We start from the raw sequence: 19,839 nt of genomic DNA on the forward strand, positions 1-19,839 counted from the left end.
TTTGTGGAAATCATGATATATCTTTTCAGCATTTTAAGATCAATAGAAAGTTAAAAGAACATTATTTATTTGAAATAGAATTTTTTGAAACAATGTAAAAGGTGTTTCAATTTAATGCATCCTCACTAAATAAAAGTATTTTTATTTTTTTTTAAATACTGAATTCAAACTTTTGAACTAAGGTATTAAAAAAAACAAGTATGAGGCAGCATTGTATCTCAAAGTAATGGCAATTTAATTTAAAATATGCAATCCATTCAGCACAATGAAAAAGGCCTTAAGCAACCACAACACATACAAATATAGGCTTGAACTGCATACAAATGTAGCGTACAATTTTCAGTTAGTTTATATTATGTACAATATTTAAACTTGAGTTTTAAGGTTTTATTTTCACTGTTGCATGTAATATACATAATTAGATCACCTGCAAATGAAATTGCTTTTGTCATGTGCGCTTCTCATATCCCACTGCATGTAGAGGACACTTACGTTTACATCCGAAATATTGAGCCATAACACAGGCCAACAACGTTGAAATACAAACAGTCAGATTGTCCACAAAACATTACGTTAAGTATCTTGATGCAGCAACTGTGCTGTAGACAGTAGACAATTTAACACAAGTTTCACTGTTTACAGACACAAAGTGCTACTTCTGTACCATTGTAGTGCTATTGTGATTTTGTCTCTCTCTATGATGTTAGATCTCCTGGTAGAGACAAACAAGAACAGTACAGTAGCCGTCATGCAGCAGTACAATAAATAATCTGTCTTGTGTTCAGTGCTCTGGATTGAATCCATGTTCAATCTGTTAACACTGTTCAAATCCAGCCATTAGCGACAATGCCAGGGACTCCACTGTAAAAGAAAACAGGAACATATGGTGAGTAAAACACAATATTTATGGCTTCACTCAATCACTGAAAAAAGAAAAAAATAATAATTTTATTATTTATAATGTATATTGTTATTATTTATTAGTTATAATGTAATTTGTTTTTGCATTGGGACATTTGTTTTTTTGTTTTTATTCTTACTGTATTTTAATAACTAATGATTAACTCTAAATATTTATATAAATAATCTGTAATAATCAGTAAATTAAAGTTAATACAACAAATAGCACCAATACTTTACAGTATTTCCATAATGTACTGCTCTTGTTTGCATTACTGTAAATTGTCATTTGGCGTTAAATACAGACGACATCTGAACAGGGTTAGTGAGATTCACCCAGTTATTTTAAAATGCACAGCACTGTATGACTTACAATGAGGAAATGAGCCTCTGCACACGGCCTTGTTTAAAATAGTCACCAGAAACATGTGACAGTTTTTAAAGTCCGACTCCATTTTGTCAATCGACTCGATTCTGAGGGGAAAAAAGGAAAATATTTAACGAATGGTCAAATCCGAAAAAGCAAGTAAAACCTCATCCTCATCAAAATGAAGTGAAAGCTGCAAGATGAGGACAAGTAGCTAGACTGAAACATCTAAAGAGATTCCAAACATGATGTAAGAGTTTTGAACTTACTTCCAGGCCCCAAAACCAGCCTGCCATCTGTCTGAGAAGATGAGAACTAAATTCAGCACTTTCATGATGGCCTCCTTGACAAAACTGACCTGCAAAGACACAGTAACTTGAATTGATGCATCGAAAATAACATAGACGTCTATAACGGTTTAAAAGTAAAAACTAGGCAGCTTACTGAATTAATAAGAAAAACTGCAATTGTAGCATGCAATTTTAAGCAAAAATGAACCAAAATCGCTTTTATTGTTTTCTTTTGTATTTTTGACAGACACTTTTTTTTGCCTTGTCTATATCCCGCTTACTTTCTCTCTAAGCAGACATCTGTCATGAATGGTGGACAGGTATCGGTAGTGGATTTTGATGAGCTGGTCCAGATCCTTGGCCTCTTGTACTTGGTGTTGAAATTCTAGACCTGTACTATGCAGGATCTGCGAATGAAATGTAGCAAGGTGTATGTCTACAAGGTAAGAAAGTCTGAACTCAAATAAATAAATACATATTTTATGTATATCAGACCTACCCTTGTCATAATGTAGTTATGCAGGCTGTTGACAAAGTGCATGAGTTTGACCCTCAGGAGAAACATCCTGTGAATCTGCTGGTTTATGGGCTCTTTGGCTGTGCTTTCCTCGGACTGGCCTCCTTCTTGCCTCTTAGCGGCGACTGTCAAATCTGTGGGAAGACTCTATATTAAGATCTCATCTGAACTAGTGAATTGAAACCATCCTGATTTGAAAGTACTGCGATCGCTGAACTAAAATGAGATACAATGGAATTATGAAGTTACATAAATACGAAGTACATCGATATCTGACTGCCATTTAATTGCATATCCTTTTTGTAATAATATCCACTAGCTTTACTTCTCTCTCTCCTTTTATGACAAATAAACAGAAGTAATGAAAACTTCAGAAGAGAAATCATAACTCACCACTGAATCGTAATGTGTCCAGGCTATATTTGGCCCATTTGATCTGAAGCAGCAGTAGGAAGACCTGATTGTAGATTTTCTGACACTCTGAACTAATAACAATATCAACAGGCCATGGAACCTGGTGAGAGAAAATAAAAAGGCATTCATATAAAATGCAGAATTTAAACAAAAAACTATGATAAAACTATTGTGTTATTACAATCTTCAAACCATAAAAAGCAAAAAATGTTATGTAACCTTATAACTCAGCGTGAGACCATCAAGGTTATTCACTGGCTGTTTTTTTCTTGCAGGGTCAATAGTTTCAAGAAATATAGACAACCTGGAATCATGAGAAAAATGTGAGTCAGAAAAATAAACAACCACAGGATACGGAGTGGTATCAGGCAGGGTTGATTGGTAAACCACAGGATCTCTAGAGATTCATGTGCAGTACCGGCTGCTGTCCTCTGGGTGGCGCTGTCCAACAGCCTCTTGAAGCTGCACATTGAGGAATGCCAGCTGCTGCCAGCTCTCCTTCTCCAGAACTTTGTCAAAGATGGCTGTGTAGAAATCATACATAGTATCCCCAGCCTCCAACAGGAAGTAGTTTCTCATGGCCTGCAAGTACCCAAGAAGCCTAAGATAAAAATTGAGAGGGTTAAGGATAAATGCGCTACAAAGCAACATTGGGAAGTTCATGCACAAAGGATTCAATCTCACCTGTAGTCTTTTTTCAGGGTTCTCATGAGGTTCCCACAGCATTCGATGTATCTCCTCTCAATATGTGGATACAAACATGAGCGGAGCGTAAGCTCAAACGTCTGACATGTCACAGACTCAGAGGAGCGGTCCAAAATCACATTGCTGCCAGAGAATTTCTCATGGAAGTCATTCTGCTCTAAATAAAGCCTGCAAGAGATAACACACATTACCTCAGTGGAAAACAAGCTAATGAAATTGTGACTGACCAAACATAGTTTAGTGTCTTTATATAATAACACAAATCTATTTTAACATCTTTGCTCTTTGTGTGAACTTCAGTGAAGTCAAATCATTTATTCTGTATTCTGCTGTTACCTTGCAAAATTAATGGCCAGCAGGGGGTCATGGATGTCGTCCAGCTCCAGATGACGTGCTACAATGGACTGCATCTTGATCAGACTCTTCTTAGTGGCCTGTTGCTCGGTAACCGTATTGGTGGGTGAGTCTTCTCCATGCCGAAGACGTGTCTGCACTGATTCCAAAAAGAGCGTGTACAGACTCTTTCTTTCGGCATCTGCAGAGAGACACAATTCATTCATCATTATTCACTGTCAGAAATTTTAAGACATAGTAGGCTATAAGAAACATAAAAATGAAGTAAACGTACTAAAACACAAAAACAAAACGTTATCATTAATGAAAATGTTACTAATATAAAAGCGTGAGCATGCAACAAAAAACTAAACTGAAACTAGAAAACAATATGGATGAAGACATAATAGAATTACAGAGAAGTAACTCATGCAAATAACGACGCAACAATCTCTATGAAACACTGTAAAGACCTTACAAATTAAATTAGCCTCTCATTTAACTTAAAGGGGTCATATGATGCGATTTAAATTTTTCCTTTCTCTTTGGAGTGTTACAAGCTCTTGGTGCATAAAGAAGATCTGTAAAGTTGCAAGGACTAAAGTCTCAAATCCAAAGAGATATTCTTTATAAAAGTTAAGAGTTAACCACGCCTACCTAAAACAGCTCGTTTATTCTCACTGTAGTATTGTTGCCGTCAATACCGTTTTATCACCCAGGCCTACCAGCACGTAAGCCGTGACATTTCTTGCATCTGCTTTAATGACAGCTGCTTGTTTAAAAAAAAAAAAAATGTATCTAAAGAAATCAGAAGTATCAAAATAACATTAATGGGAAAAATGGGAATATATCACAAAAACATTAAAGGGGTCATATGATGTTGCTAAAAAGAACATTATTTTGTGTATTTGGTGTAATGAAATGTGTTTATGCGGTTTAAGGTTTTATGCAAATCTTCTCACATAGTGATGTAGACATGTGGGGGTGTGTTAGAACGAGCCGTTTTAGGTAGGCGTGGTTGACTCTTTTATTACTCTTTTTGACATTTTTATAAAGAATATCTCTTTGGATTTGAGACTTTAGTCTTTGCAACTTTACAGATCTTCTTTATGCACCAAGAGCTTGTAACACTCCAAAGAGAAAGGAAAAATTTAAATCGCATCATATGACCCCTTTAAATGTTTTTAAATTATTTTTCATTGGCCATTTCTCAGCAATTTCTACTCAAAATATTTAAGAGCTTGATATCAAAAATGTATATTCTTTATAGAAATGCACATTACTTTTTTATATTGTATTAATTTCCATGACTTTTACAGTTCTAGAAATATGACGTTTAAAATATCAGTTTTTTTCAAGACCTTGGGAACTCTGGTTCTTAAATAAAAATGACAGTTGTTGAGGGAACACTTACGTTGAGTAAGTGTAACCTTGAGTGAAGTTAAAAAAGATATATATATTGTCAGATTTAATCTACAAAGGCCTTGAATGTATTTCTAAGTCTGTGCCATGAACACAGACTGGTCACTAGCTGTTCTCTGACGCAACCTCCGGCTGACGCTAGATCTACGTAGATGCAGTTCATGATGCTGAATCATACGTGTCCATGGATGCCAAGTTACTGCTAAATGTAGCAGCACTGGTACATTTATAGCACATGTCATTGTCAGTAACTGCTACAGCGCTGTATGGTTATATTTGACAACTTTGTATTATCTTGCATGTGTTTGCAGGCAGTGGGAACAAATTTCTTATGTTATACTGGACAAGCACTGAAACTAATACTGAAAAAAAGTCATCCTCTCTGACACTGACCTCTGGAGGAGCCATCAGGCTGCTCGGTCTCCTTGCAGTCCAGGTTCTTCAGCAGCTGCATGGATTTGCCAGCCATGATGATCTGCTTGAGCACAGGCTTGAGGAAGGACACCATGGTGTGCTGTCTGCTGCTGGACGCCTGCTCTCCACCAGAACTTCCACTGGCAGCGTCGCTGAGCCTCTCCTCGCTCTCCACAGTCTCAGACACACTATACAGCGTGTAAGTGGCGTACCAGAAGTCCCTGTGGTTTACTGGTACATCTTTGTTCCTAGTAAACATGTCCATATATTTATTTATTTGATAAGCAGGTGTGTATTTAGCAGGATAAGGTGGATGCAGATGGTGGTTAGCGCAAATTAAACCCCAAAAGAGTGAAAAGCATCCTGACACGACACTGAGGGGTCTTGCATCACCCTAAAAAGTGGTTTATTTTGCGATAATGACCAGCTGACTGTATGTAATTCCTCACCGTTCAAAAGTTTGGGGTCAGTAAGATTTTTAAATGTTTTTGAAAGAATCATCTTATTCTTATCAAGGCTGCATACAGTAAAAATAGTAATATCTGTTCAATATTACTGCAATTTTTAACAAGTTTTCTATTTTAATATATTTTAAAATGTAATTTATTCCTGTGATGGCAAAGCTGAATTTTCAGCAGCCATTACTCTAGTCTTCAGTGTCACATGATCCTTCGGAAATCATTCTAATATGCTATATAATATATAGTTGGTGATCAAGAAACATTTCTTTGATTTTATCAATGTTGAAAACATTTTTTTTTTTTTTAACTTAATTCTTTGAATTCAAAGTTTTAAAAAAACAGCATTCGGCTTTGCTGCATAAAAGTATTAGTTTCTTTAAGAAAAAAATCTTACCCCTCATAGATTTTTTTTAAAAAGTGACCCTAAACTTTAGAATGGTAGTGTACATACACATTTAAGGTTTTTTTTGTACCTTTGAATTATGAACTCTTTAGCGGGGTCAAATAAGTGACCGTGAACAATCCATTCATCTACAATCTCAAGGTATGGCCTGACTGTTTCTACCCAGAGAGAGAAAAGGAGCGCCACCTGATAGGAAGGAGAAAAAACGGCATAATTTTGTGATCTTTTTATAATAAGCAGGAAAAAAAAGAGTGGTATAAATGATACAAATTTATGCATCTAATGCTCGACATTGAAAACAGACACACTTACAGACTGCTCGGAGGCCTCACCCACGCTGTCATACTCTATTATGGCCTTGTAGAGCGTGTTGAGTAAGTGTGAGGCCCTTAATACATTGGGCGTTCCAGGCGGCACATCAGCCACTCCTGTGCAGAAAACCCTGTGCAGCATGGTGATCTGAGCCAGATGAGGACTTAACCGTTCCAGCACAGATGACAGAGTCACTGTCTCATCTAAGAAGAATCACCACAGAATCAATACTATAACAACACAAAAATAACTGAGAATACATTTACACACTGAAAACAAATGGTGTAGGATTTACTTTAAACCAACCTTCACTCAGAAACTGCTAGTAAATTTCACATAATTACAAAGAAACACCATGTAGCATTGAATTAAACATACATTTTTGAAGTCGAAAGACTGAAATAGTATTTTCTTGTAAAACATACTTTCATTTCATATAAAACATACATACATATTTGTTTTATTTACAACTTCGGAATATATCTTTTTTTAGAGCGCAGGCACAAAGAAAAACCGACCTTTGGCAATAATGTCTTTCTCAATAGTATTGAGCTCTTCTTTAAAGCTGGTGAAGTATTTATACAGGGCCCACACGAACGCTTGGTAGGTCCTAAAGGGAGGATCAGAGCTCTTCTTGGAGGATGAGGAGGAGGAAGAGTTAAGACCTGGAGGACAGGGCTCTGCACTGTGGCCGGTCACTTCATCAATAAACTTTTGCAGTCGGGTAACAGCCTGCCCATAGGCTGCTATGTGCTCCAGTACAGAGTGAAGACAGTTCTGTACAAAAACACATACATTCATAAAAAAAGCACTTTGAACCAATCATTTGGATCTCTCTTGCACAATTTCATAAGTATTCATAATAACAACATAATTCAAACAGTCTCTCATTAATTATCGTAATAGGATAACAGCTTATTAGAAAAAACAAAGCATCTAAATGTGCCTTAGTCAATAATATAAATAAAAAAATCTTTCAATAAAACTGATATATTGTAAATTAGAAAAATGTGTCTCTCTTCCATAAAATTTGTCATTTTGGCTTTTTGTAGTGTAATATTTTTATTAATTAATGCCTGTGTTTGAGTTTATCCCAATAAATGCAGAAATAAAAAACTGTCTCCACTCACATTAGTTAGATGTGTGACCACCACATCATTCCTCACAGTCACCTTGCCATCATTGTGCTGGAAAATGAAAAGTTTCTTTACACCGGAGAAGAGCCTGAGGAGAGGCAGAAAAGAACATGTGATCTTTCCTGCTGCAAAAACCTTGATATGAGCAGTCAATCATCTTTGTTATGCATTTTCTTCTGGGTAGGTAAACGTACATGTGTTAGCAACCAGTGCAGATCTAATCTTTTGCTCATTCCCTGCAGGTTTCAACAGGTTTGAAGCATTCTAATCTCTATCCACATATGTCATTTTCACAAGCAGATATGCACTTTCCTTTTGGAAAGAACATGTCTGTCCAGTATGTATGTATGTATATATATATATATATACATACATACATACAGGACAGACATGTTCTTTCCAAAAGGAAAGTGCATATCTGCTTGTGAAAATGACATATGTGGATAGAGATTAGAATGCTTCAAACCTGTTGAAACCTGCAGGGAATGAGCAAAAGATTAGATCTGCACTGGTTGCTAACACATGTACGTTTACCTACCCAGAAGAAAATGCATAACAAAGATGATTGACTGCTCATATCAAGGTTTTTGCAGCAGGAAAGATCACATGTTCTTTTCTGCCTCTCCTCAGGCTCTTCTCCGGTGTAAAGAAACTTTTCATTTTCCAGCACAATGATGGCAAGGTGACTGTGAGGAATGATGTGGTGGTCACACATCTAACTAATGTGAGTGGAGACAGTTTTTTATTTCTGCATTTATTGGGATAAACTCAAACACAGGCATTAATTAATAAAAATATTACACTACAAAAAGCCAAAATGACAAATTTTATGGAAGAGAGACACATATATATATATATATATATATATATATATTTAAAATAAATGCAGTTCTATTTTACTTTATTTTCTATATAAGGTTCCTGAATAAAACATGTACCACCCACAGTTTCCACAAAACTATTAAGCAATCAAAAGAACCATTATTACTAATTGAGCACCAATAGTAATTGATAATAAATGAGCACCAAATGAGAATATTAGACTGATTTTTAAAGGATTATGTGAAGACTGAATTAATTGTTGCTAAAAATGTAAAAACAAACAAACAAAAAAAAATGTAAATCTTATGTTCCTTAAAATTGTAATAATATTTTCCAATATTACTGCATTTTTTAAGCAAATAAATACACTCTTGGTGAGCATAAAAGACTTCTTTCAAAAACAATAAAAAACTAACAAAATATTCCAAACTTCTGAATGGTACATATACAGTATATAATCATACCAAAGAGTTTCCCGAATCACTTGTGTCTCTGTAACAAAAGACTTCTCCTCAGGCAGGTAAAGAGGCCCAGTGTTATACAGGTGCTGATCCCTGGAGAGAAAGAGAGTGATATGCAAAATGACAACATCTACTCTCAAATAAACTCTCAATTAAACAGTATTTGCTTCTAAAATCTTATTAAATCATGACAGAAAGTCCAAATTAATGCCCTTGTGATGAAGTAAGCGAACAAGACATTAGAAGCAAAAATGTCTTACCAGACATTGTAGAGGTTGGAGTGCAGGTGGAGGCTGTGTGGAAAGCGGGGAGAGTTGGGAACCCAATACGAAGTGACAATATGCTGCTCCAACCAAGCCCTGGAGTCTGGCTCACCCACTACAAAAACAAGACTCGGTAAGAACTAGGAGTCCTGAAAACAACCTTCATTAACTGAGGGCTACTATGAGAAAATGTGCTGATACTGTCCCATACCGGTCCAGGTGACTTGGACCGTCTTGTCATTCTGCTCGTGGTCCTCCTGTGGTGTTCTGTCCACCTGTATACCAGAATCCTCTCTGCTCAGGGGCTGCTGACTATCTTCTTCTTCACTCTCATCCTCAGACCACTCCTGGCAAAAGATTAAATGATCTGTGGTACTCTGTTATGGATAATATGGCTAACTATAATCAATATAGTATAGAATAGCATTGACCAGGTCAGGCCTTTTAAAGTTGTTTAAAAATGTTTAATTAAACATGCAGGCGAATATTGTTGTTAATTACTATGTATTGTTATATTGCTGCAAATAAATTATAATTAGTAAATATAATTCTTCTTTGTCGGAAGAATTTTCTAAGTTGTTATAGTAAACTAAAAACATTTTTAAAATTGTGTTACATTAAATAAAAAGAGTTGCCAAGGCAACATTTCTAATTTTTGTTTAGTTTAACTTTACATATAACAACAACTAAAACTAAACTAAATCTAATAAACAGAAATTAATAAAAACTATATAGACATGTTTAAAAAAAAACTAGCAAAAATAACAACAAAAATTAAACTAAACATAAAACCTAATTCAAAATATTATCAAAAACTATAATAGTATATCAGTGATACTAAAATAACATTGCTTTATGTTTACTTAGTGGCTTGGTTATTTTAAGCAGAATTTGACAGTATTTTACTTCAAATAAATATACAAAAATTTGTATGCTTTAAATATTTTAAATCTACTTCAAAAGGCAAAACCATGGCTCATCTAATAAAAATGCTATTTTTATCTAGCATTTTTCATCTAATAAAAATGCTATTGCTTCATGAAATAACTTACAAAGTAATTTGAAAACCTTGTGTGAGACGTAATTTCACAAACAGCGTGAGTGAATCACCGCGCGCGCTCTCTTTCTCTTAAAATACGCAAATGGCTTCAAATCAACACACATCGCGTCTGTCTATAAGCGAGCTGCACGCTGCACAGTTGACACAAGGAATTGTCACTTGCACAATCGAGGCAGTGTCACATCGTCACTAAAGTTTATAAATTGCATTGCTCGCGCGCTCTTCTGTAGACCGTGCGCTCATGCACACTTGCAGCGCACACACATAATGCCAGGTTCACATTACTCTGTTTGCAGTGCGTGGTATGTGGTGCGTATTTTTTCCGCGCTCATGTTAACGGATTAAAGCATTAGCACTGCACACGGCAGTGCGTTCAGGAGCGGTGCGTCTGCAGCAGTGCAGAGATCGTTCGCGCACCGAGTCTATTTTTGCTGTGATACACGCGCTGGATTAAAGTGACAGTACATTGTTTGCAGTACATATGAAATTTCAATGCAAAAGGAAAGGCAGTAGAGCTGACTATTTCTGTCAATGGTAAGTTTGTGATAACATAAGAAAAGTAGTTTAAATGTTTTGTCACTTGCTTGAGCAGCTTAATATATAAATCTAGAATTAAATGCAAAAGTAAAAAGCATTGAATGATGTGTTGCTTATATTTATTGTGTTTAACCATGTCTGTGAAAGATTGTATTACTGTACTGTGTAAAAAAAGAATCACATGAAATTCAGGCCCTGAATAAATGTCTAAAAATCCTGATTGAAGTATCACTATAAATAGTTATAAATTATAAAAAGAAGGCTTTAAAAAGATCGGTATCGGTGATCGGTATCGGCAGATACTGCTTTCTGTGATCGGCAATCGGCCTCAAAAATCATGATCGGAGCACCCCTAATTTATATGCCATATCGCCCAGCCTTTTAGTATATGATGCTAGACCAGATCTGATCTAATAGTGTAATATCGATCACCCACTGGAGTGTCTGGAAAGGGTCCAGTATCAATATCTTCTCCTTCCATAAGGTACTTGGCCCAATCAAACGTGTCTTCTTTCTCTGTAGAAATAAACATTATTTTGTAGATACATTAGTAGTAGTATTGTCCAACAGTATGCACGTGTTGACACTAAAGAAAAGCCAAACCTGTTTCTTTCAGTCTAGGTCTTTCGCAGTAGTTTGTGTTGGATGGGGAGTCAGACAGATGGAGCAATAAAGCCAGCACACTATAGTGGACCTCAGTCTGAAAACAGACAGAGTAATAAAGACATTCAGCACATGTAGGGTTCTAAGAATTGTCTGAAGATGTCAGCGTTATCCCACCTTGGTTCCCTCAGTATTAGGAAGAGGAGAACTGAGAAATTCTTCAGTTAGCCGCAACCAACTCTCTGCTTTACTTAAGTCAGAGTGGACCATGAGCTTCTCATGAATCCTGGGAAAAAGAGAAACCGGAATAATTAATAACAAAAATATCAAAATATCAGCATATCGCAAAAGAGTGCCCAGAATTGTTCAAAGCTTCAGACTAACCCATTAATGGAGCGCTGTACATTATGTCTGTTGGCATCAAGGAAATGATGAAACCTATCCAGAGGGGGGAAAATATGAGTTTTCTTTTGTTTTTATGTGCAAAAATGAAATATTAATTGCAAAAGGAAAAACAATTATTTAGTTTTAATTCAAGCTAGGGCTCCAAACTCATTTACATTTTTATACACATTTTTTTTTTGTATTTCCCTCTATTTGTTCTTCAGTGTCCTTTTCAAAAAATACATTCAAAGCCATTAAAGTGATAAGTAAATGGATGAATAAATTCACTTGAAAAATACTTACTTGAAATTGGACCAGGCAAATTTCAGGGCCATTTGGAAGTTCTGATCTTCCTCATCCTGAATGGAAGTATAATGTGAGATGAGTCTCCTGGTCTCAAGCTCCAGCTCCTTCTCAAACCTGCTCCAGTGAGCCATTCTGATGATTCAAAGTTCAACTGAAACACAAGCCAAAAATTACTGCTTTTGCTTTGTGTCACAGGATAGATAGATAGATAGATAGATAGATAGAGTTATATAAGCACAAACCTGCTTTTGTGATAGTGATGCTGACAGAAGCGAGCCGTTGTCAACAGCTGCGGCTAGCAAAACAAGAAACCCATGACAAAGGTGTTCGCTACATGTCAGAGATTAATCGAAAATATACGTGTCTCTCTCGAATATAATCCGATGGCGAATGTCGAATTTAGGGCAATGTTTAAATGAGTTTATTTTATTATCATTAATACATTTATTATCATTTCCCCTGTTGCCGCCTCCATCACATCAGATGCTACTTCTGCGGTGTCGTGTGAACAATGATAACGCCGGAGGGAGCTTTACTGCCACCTATCGAATAGCCCCAAACATGACGCGACACAACAAATCAACAGCCAGACAAAAAAAAACAAAAAAACATTTGTGCTCATTTCAAATTTCCTCCACATAAAAGTCCAGAAAAAGCATTCAGTATACAAAAAATATTTCATGCACTTTTGTTTGCGCAGCATTCTACCATAAAGTATTTTACTATTTCCTAAAAGTTCTGAAGAGACAAACTACAAGGACAGTTTAAACAAATAAAACATGTTTATAATTGATGTGTCGCAGAACAAAACTGTAACACATTTTGCAACTGCAATGCAAAACTGTATCATCAGATAGCATGTTCACTTCATCTCAACTGTGCCTTTCGGCATACTTACGAAACCCACTGCAGATTGAGTGATTTTATTGCTTAGTTATCACATTTTATAGTTTATACATTTATATAATTTATTATACAATTAATGTATTTAATAATTACATTGTTTAGCTTGCCCAAACAATGGTTTGGTGTTTCTGTATGTTAACCTACCTTTTTAATAATATTAAAATATGGCACATTTATATCGCACAGTGATTTTTCATAAGGGGCAATTCATATTAAATACATATAAACTGTGCTCATATTTTGGTAGGTAGTCGAGGTTGGTGTATTTTTTCCCCCGCCCTTCAGGCTATATGAGTGACTTCCTAACTATCCAATCACAATCCTCTTATGAGCAACTCCCACTAGCCATTCCTGGCACAGGAGGCGGGACTTACGGCATTACCGCTGAGAAAAAAGATTCCACCCTCTAAACTTTACTGCTGTAATCTAACAGTCAGTATTCATCGAGGCAGGCGCCTCAGTTCGCCGAGATCCGCGTCTCTCACTCCGCTGAGGCCATGAAGAGAAGGCTTCAGAAAAAATACATCATCTTAATTCTAGGATATTCCGTGGCGCTGCTTTTAATTCCCTACGTACTAGATTACCGGAGCAAATCGTCACACATTAAAGATGGATATCAGCAACAAAAGTGTCCCAATCTGAAGAGCACCATCGCCCTGTGGAGTAGCACCAGGACTGGCAACTCAACGGAGGTGGAGGACTACGGCAACAGGAGTCAGTCCAGAACGCACATATACCTCCACGCAACCTGGAGGACAGGCTCTTCTTTTTTAGGGGAATTATTTAATCAGCATCCTGATGTGTTTTATTTATACGAGCCCATGTGGAATATGTGGCAGGCGCTTTATCCCGGAGATGCGGGCAGTTTACAAGGAGCAGTGAGAGACATGATGAACTCTCTGTTTAGATGCGACTTCTCAGTGTTAAAACTCTACGCAGGCTCGTCCAACGTAACCACCTCTTTTATTTTCGGCTGGAAAACGAACAAGGTCATTTGCTCCGAGCCTCTCTGCAAAGCGTATAAAAAGCACGAAATTGGTTTAGTTCAAGGAGACGTGTGTAGCAAATGCCACCCCAGAGACCTCAAAGAGCTGGAGAAAGAGTGTAAAAAGTACCCTGTGATGGTCATCAAAGACGTGCGGGTTTTAGATTTGGCGGTTCTGGTCCCCCTCATGCGAGACCCCGCCATCAACCTCCAGATAGTCCAGTTGTTTCGCGACCCCCGGGCCGTGCATAATTCTCGGCTGAAGTCTAAACTGGCTCTGGTGAAGGAGAGCATACAGGTGCTGAGGAGCAAGAAGCAGAGCGACAAATACAAGCGCCTTCTGGTGCCTAGCAACAGGGTCCATCGGGCAGAGAACTACGTCTCGAGCGCGATGGAGTTAATATGCGATAACTGGCTCAACGACATGTTGCTCGTTATGAACGCTCCGCCGTGGGTGAAGCGAAACTACATGAAACTGAAATACGAAGACCTGGTCCTCAGACCCGTGGGCGAGCTCCAGAGGCTCTATCGGTTCTCCAACCTCACCCTCTCTCCGGCCATGGAGAAGTTTGTGGTGAACATGACCCACGGACAGGGCTATTCCTCGGATAAACCTTTCCTCATATCATCCAGAGATGCCAAAGAGGCTATTTACGCCTGGAGGGAAAGGCTGAACGTGGAGCAGGTGAACCAGGTTGAAGCCTACTGCAGCGAGGTCATGAGACAGCTGGGTTATCAGAAGAGGAACAAGGACAAGACCTAAAACCACCAAAACATGGGTTTATGGTATGTGTAAGTGTCTGAATGTCAACAAAAGGATAAAAATGCGACTTGGTGTCAAACTATGGTCCCAGAACTTAGTGAGATAACAACGTAATTGGGCACCGTGATGACCAAGTATATCACACTTTACATTAGTGTTCATTTTGCAATATTATTGCAGATTTACAGAGTGTATAGTAGAGGGATAGTTAACTTCACCCGAAAATGAAAATTCTGTCATCATTTACTCACCCTCATGTTGTTCCAAATGTGGAAGCCATTGACTTAGTATTAGTCATAGTATTTTTTTCCCCCAATACAGTGGAAGTCAATGGTTACTGTCAACTTTTTGGTTATCAACATTCTTCAAAATATCTTCTTTTGTGTTCAACAGATGAAAGAAACAACTAGGTTGACTAAATGACAGTATTTTAATTTTTGGGTGAACTATCCCTTTAACGCCAACAGAAAAGTTATATGGTTTTTGGCAAAGAAACCATTGCAAAACATATAGTATAGCAACCCATAGCATTTCTGGTCAAACGTTTGGGGTCAGTACCATTGACTTAGTATTAGTCATAGTATTTTTTTCCCCCAATACAGTGGAAGTCAATGGTTACTGTCAACTTTTTGGTTATCAACATTCTTCAAAATATCTTCTTTTGTGTTCAACAGATGAAAGAAACTCATACAGGTTTGGAACAATATGAGGTTGACTAAATGACAGTATTTTAATTTTTGGGTGAACTATCCCTTTAACGCCAACAGAAAAGTTATATGGTTTTTGGCAAAGAAACCATTGCAAAACATATAGTATAGCAACCCATAGCATTTCTGGTCAAACGTTTGGGGTCAGTAAGTTTATTATTATTAATTACGTTTATTCAGCAAGGACAAATTAAATTGATCAAAGTTACAGTATAGACATTTATATTGTTAAAAAAGTATTTCTACTCATGCTTATTTGCTATTATAATGCTATTTTTTAACTTTTTTATTCAGCATAGAATCCTGAAAAAAATCTATCACACTTGCTACAAAAGTATTACCCAGCACAACCGTTTTCATCATTGATAATAATAATAATAAATGTGTCATGAGCACCAAATCAGAATGATTTCTGAAGGATCATGTGACACTGAAGACTGGATTAATGCCTATTCCTGTTGTCACATAGAAAATGCTTTTAAATTGTGATAATACTTAACAATATACTGTTTTTACTGTATTTTTGATCAAATAAATGTAGCTTCGATGAGCATAAGAGACTTCTTTAGAAAAAAAAATCAAATTGCCACCCCCAAACTTTTGAACTGTATTATGGCACTGCCACTGTACAGTTTTATAAGGTAACTGAATTAGTACCAGTATATGCATCACAGCATTCTTTGAAAGCCATATAAATACCATGGTATATATTAAAGTACCATACTATTACATCTGAGGAAATACAGTTACATATGTACAGAATTAATACGTGTTAGTGTTTTGTAAAGCTGATTTTAAATCTAAAAGACAAGTACTATGGATTATATATACTCTATAGTATACTATACTTTTAGGGGAAGTGCCCTTCATTTATTGTAATTAATGATATTTACATGTAATATGTGTAACAGGGCCACTGTCTTCTACTACTCTTTATCAGGTCAAACAGATGCGTGCAAAATGCAAAACGGCATCCATGATAAGATGGGGCATGTTTTCTGCTGCTTTAGATTAGCGCGGAGTTTAAATTTGTTAGATGGGTGCGTTTTACATTCAGCTAGCACGACTACACATTAATGCTTCCACCGTTAGATGAGAAGAGTACGAGTCCGAGATTGATTATGCAACACTGCAACTAGTGTAGTTGTAAAGATGTACATTGATTTTATCGGCAGTGTGCTGTTATGCAGTAGCTCTATGTGAATGCCATGCACATACACTGAGTGACTGACAGCTTTATAACAAACGTTGAAGGTGTCAGTTCTGATCTGTATAATACATACAATCGGTCTTCAGAGAACCAAGTTTGATTTTATAATCTTCAACGACCTCTTGGGAAGAGAAAACGTGATGTTTTATAAAGTTATAGATTTCAGTTAGATTCTCGTGTAGCTAAAATGTGTCAACATCATCGATTCACAAATGCGAAATTGTATTTTTTACCACTGGGAACACTTTACAAGGTTCAAGTAATGCATTATATATCATAAACAACAGGTTTTAACTAGATTAATGATAATTTATAAATATACTATTGCTTAGTGTTAATTCATGTTTGTATTTGTAAAAATGTTAACCAAGATAAATGCTGTAAATATAATTCAATTCAATTCAAGTTTATTTGTATAGCGCTTTTCACGATACAAATCGTTGCAAAGCAACTTTACAGCAAATTAAGTTTCTACAATATTTAGTGGTAGCTTATCAGTGGTGACTGTCAGTTAATGTACATATGGCAGAAATGTACGGAAAAATCAATTAAAGACGTAATCAAACAGACGATGAACACTATTAACAACAATTATTATATGATGCAATCAAACATATAGCAAAATGTGGTAGTTCTGTAAGTTGTTTCAGGGAATGCAAAAAAGCTCTACCTCCTTTAGTGGACTTTGCTATCTTAGGTACTACCAAAAGTCCAGAGTTTTGCGACCTTAGGGAGCGTGATGGATTGTAGCGTGGTAGAAGACTAGTTAGGTACGCAAGAGCTAACCCATTAAGGGCCTTATAGGAAAGTAATAATTTTTTTATAGTGTATAAAAATATAGTGTTTGTTGTTATATTAGCTACTTTTAAGAACTAATGTCAACATACAAGACATTGGATTACAGTGTACCATTTCAGTCAGTGATTGTAAAAACACTGTCGAGGGCAGAATCAGTGCACTATATTCAGCATTTAATGATCATGAACATTAAAAAGAGACAATAGGAGAGTCAAGTTTAGCCGGGGACATTGATCCAGTCTGAAACCAATAGTACATGGTGCCAGTGAAGTCATAGGGTTAATACTGTCCTCTTGAACTCGGGGAAGTGGAAGCTATATGGTGGCGCAATTCTGTAATTTCCAAACAGACCCGGGTCAGCAAAATGACCAGTTTTACTTTTACTGTAGCCGATACAATGGTTAAAAGTGCTGTAAGTCAAGTCAGCACAACATCATAAATATCCTCTCAGCACTGTGACCTATGAAAATATCCGACTGCGGGATGTGTCAAATCAATTAGCCATCATGCTCGAGTCTGATTTCATGGCGAGGCTTGTATAACAGAGCGATGGAGCATGATACAGGCTTCTTTGTTATCACTATCAGCGTCATGTGATGAGGGGGGCTGGTGTGACCTAACAGACCCGACCACACGTGGTTGGAACAGGCTTAAATAGGGACTGCTTTGTTTTGGTTAGTACCTGGAGGGACCAGTGCTCCCTGAGCTGAGTGAGCTCTAAGTGTCCCTCAAGTACCAGATGAGACAACCTCCAAGACCTAGCACTCATCACAACCTTGTTTTCAAATATGTCTTGAATAACATATTTTTGAAAAGCTTTTGATTGCTTGGGTGTCACAACAACAAAAAGCTAGTAATTAATTATTAATCTAATATTTAATTATATAAATGTCAGATTGTTTAATAATATTTGGACTTTTATTGTTATTATTGGTGTAATAATGTAAAAAAATTTTAATAATAATGATCTTAATAAAAATAAACAAAAACTAATAATATATTAATATCCTATTATTAGATCAAAATAATTTAATTTATTTACACATATTATAACTTATATAATGTGTGTTGGGAGGGTTAATAAGAACACAAACGCCTTTTAATGTATTAATTTATAATTAATCCAACATAATTTTATTAAATGTAGTAATAATTGTAATACATTTACATACAAAACTATCAAAAATGACTTGTGATCTGTTTTGGGGTATATATTAGTATATTAATGATATAATTAATCTAATGTAGGATTAATTATAAATATCAGATTAATTACATAATATTTTAACATTATTATTACTATTAATGTAATGTCATTAAAATATACTACTACTAATAATAACGCATTGTCTTACAGGGTTAATGAAAATACCAAAAGAAACAAAAAAAAATATTATAATCTAATATTAGATTATTATATTTAAATACATTTATAATCATTTAAATACTAGTAAATAATATAATATAGCTATTCATACTAATAACTATTAAAGTAATATTTGCTTCTAGTGTGAGTAGGCCTATAGGAACACCGCCACGCCGAATATCTGTGACAAATACTAGCGATGCAGAAATGACACACTGTACTTTTATGACTAAACTTTAATTGTAATACATTTACATACAAAACTATCAAAAATGACTTGTGATCTGTTTTGGGGGGTAAAATAAACAACATTAGTATATTAATGATATAATTAATCTAATGTAGGATTAATTATAAATATCAGATTAATTACATAATATTTTAACATTATTATTACTATTAATGTAATGTCATTAAAATATACTACTACTAATAATAACGCATTGTCTTACAGGGTTAATGAAAATACCAAAAGAAACAAAAAAAAATATTATAATCTAATATTAGATTATTATATTTAAATACATTTATAATCATTTAAATACTAGTAAATAATATAATATAGCTATTCATACTAATAACTATTAAAGTAATATTTGCTTCTAGTGTGAGTAGGCCTATAGGAACACCGCCACGCCGAATATCTGTGACAAATACTAGCGATGCAGAAATGACACACTGTACTTTTATGACTAAACTTTGTTGACATTCTATACAAAATCATTGTTTTCAGTAAACATCCCAATATCTCCTGTCCATATCAATAACAAAGTTATGTTTCCCTCTTCGCTGTAGAAGACTGATGTGCTGGAGGAACAGGAGGACAGAGGGGGAACAGCCTGATATGAAGCTACGACACACCGATGGAGCTGAGGAGCAACACCCCGAGATCTCCCTCACAGTGCCGTCACGGGGCGCAGAGTAGACGACAGAAGAGAGACACTCACAAACCCATCGACCTCAACTGATACTGACAAGACTCCTGTAAGAAAAA

At 36.0% G+C, this 19,839-nt stretch overlaps 2 protein-coding genes across 2 annotated transcripts; one reads left to right on the forward strand and one right to left on the reverse strand.

Annotated features, from left to right (window-relative positions):
* Positions 1–217: 217 nt before the first annotated feature.
* tubgcp5 (tubulin gamma complex component 5) lies at positions 218–12,744 on the reverse strand. The gene is made up of 24 exons (XM_016516023.1): positions 12,353–12,744; positions 12,108–12,261; positions 11,805–11,858; positions 11,598–11,706; positions 11,421–11,517; positions 11,254–11,333; positions 9,432–9,567; positions 9,218–9,335; positions 8,961–9,050; positions 7,669–7,762; positions 7,057–7,315; positions 6,539–6,741; positions 6,297–6,412; positions 5,342–5,610; positions 3,530–3,728; positions 3,173–3,361; positions 2,907–3,089; positions 2,708–2,792; positions 2,468–2,588; positions 2,057–2,208; positions 1,839–1,964; positions 1,537–1,625; positions 1,274–1,374; positions 218–861 (listed from the first exon to the last, which is right to left on the reverse strand). The coding sequence occupies exons 2-24, from the start codon at positions 12,239–12,241 to the stop codon at positions 815–817; spliced, it is 3,051 nt and encodes a 1,016-aa protein (XP_016371509.1). The 5' UTR covers positions 12,242–12,261; positions 12,353–12,744; the 3' UTR covers positions 218–814.
* A 654-nt stretch (positions 12,745–13,398) lies between these two features.
* chst7 (carbohydrate (N-acetylglucosamine 6-O) sulfotransferase 7) lies at positions 13,399–19,839 on the forward strand. The gene is made up of 2 exons (XM_016516026.1): positions 13,399–14,787; positions 19,641–19,839. Exon 1 carries the CDS (start codon positions 13,514–13,516, stop codon positions 14,762–14,764), a length of 1,251 nt encoding a protein of 416 aa, XP_016371512.1. The 5' UTR covers positions 13,399–13,513; the 3' UTR covers positions 14,765–14,787; positions 19,641–19,839.

Source organism: Sinocyclocheilus rhinocerous, unplaced genomic scaffold (assembly GCF_001515625.1).
Source record: "Sinocyclocheilus rhinocerous isolate Xijiao unplaced genomic scaffold, SAMN03320098_v1.1 scaffold85, whole genome shotgun sequence".
NCBI lineage: Eukaryota > Metazoa > Chordata > Actinopteri > Cypriniformes > Cyprinidae > Sinocyclocheilus > Sinocyclocheilus rhinocerous.

Coding starts and splice junctions, on each gene's coding strand:
- tubgcp5 (XM_016516023.1), bottom strand. CDS start 12,241: ATGGCTCACTGGAGCAGGTTTGAGAAGGAGCTGGAGCTTGAGACCAGG. Junction 11,707..11,804: donor GTACAGCGCTCCATTAATGG/GTTAGTCTGAAG, acceptor TCTTTTTCCCAG/GATTCATGAGAAGCTCATGG. Junction 2,589..2,707: donor GTCTCACGCTGAGTTATAAG/GTTACATAACAT, acceptor TTCTCTCACCAG/GTTCCATGGCCTGTTGATAT.
- chst7 (XM_016516026.1), top strand. CDS start 13,514: ATGAAGAGAAGGCTTCAGAAAAAATACATCATCTTAATTCTAGGATAT.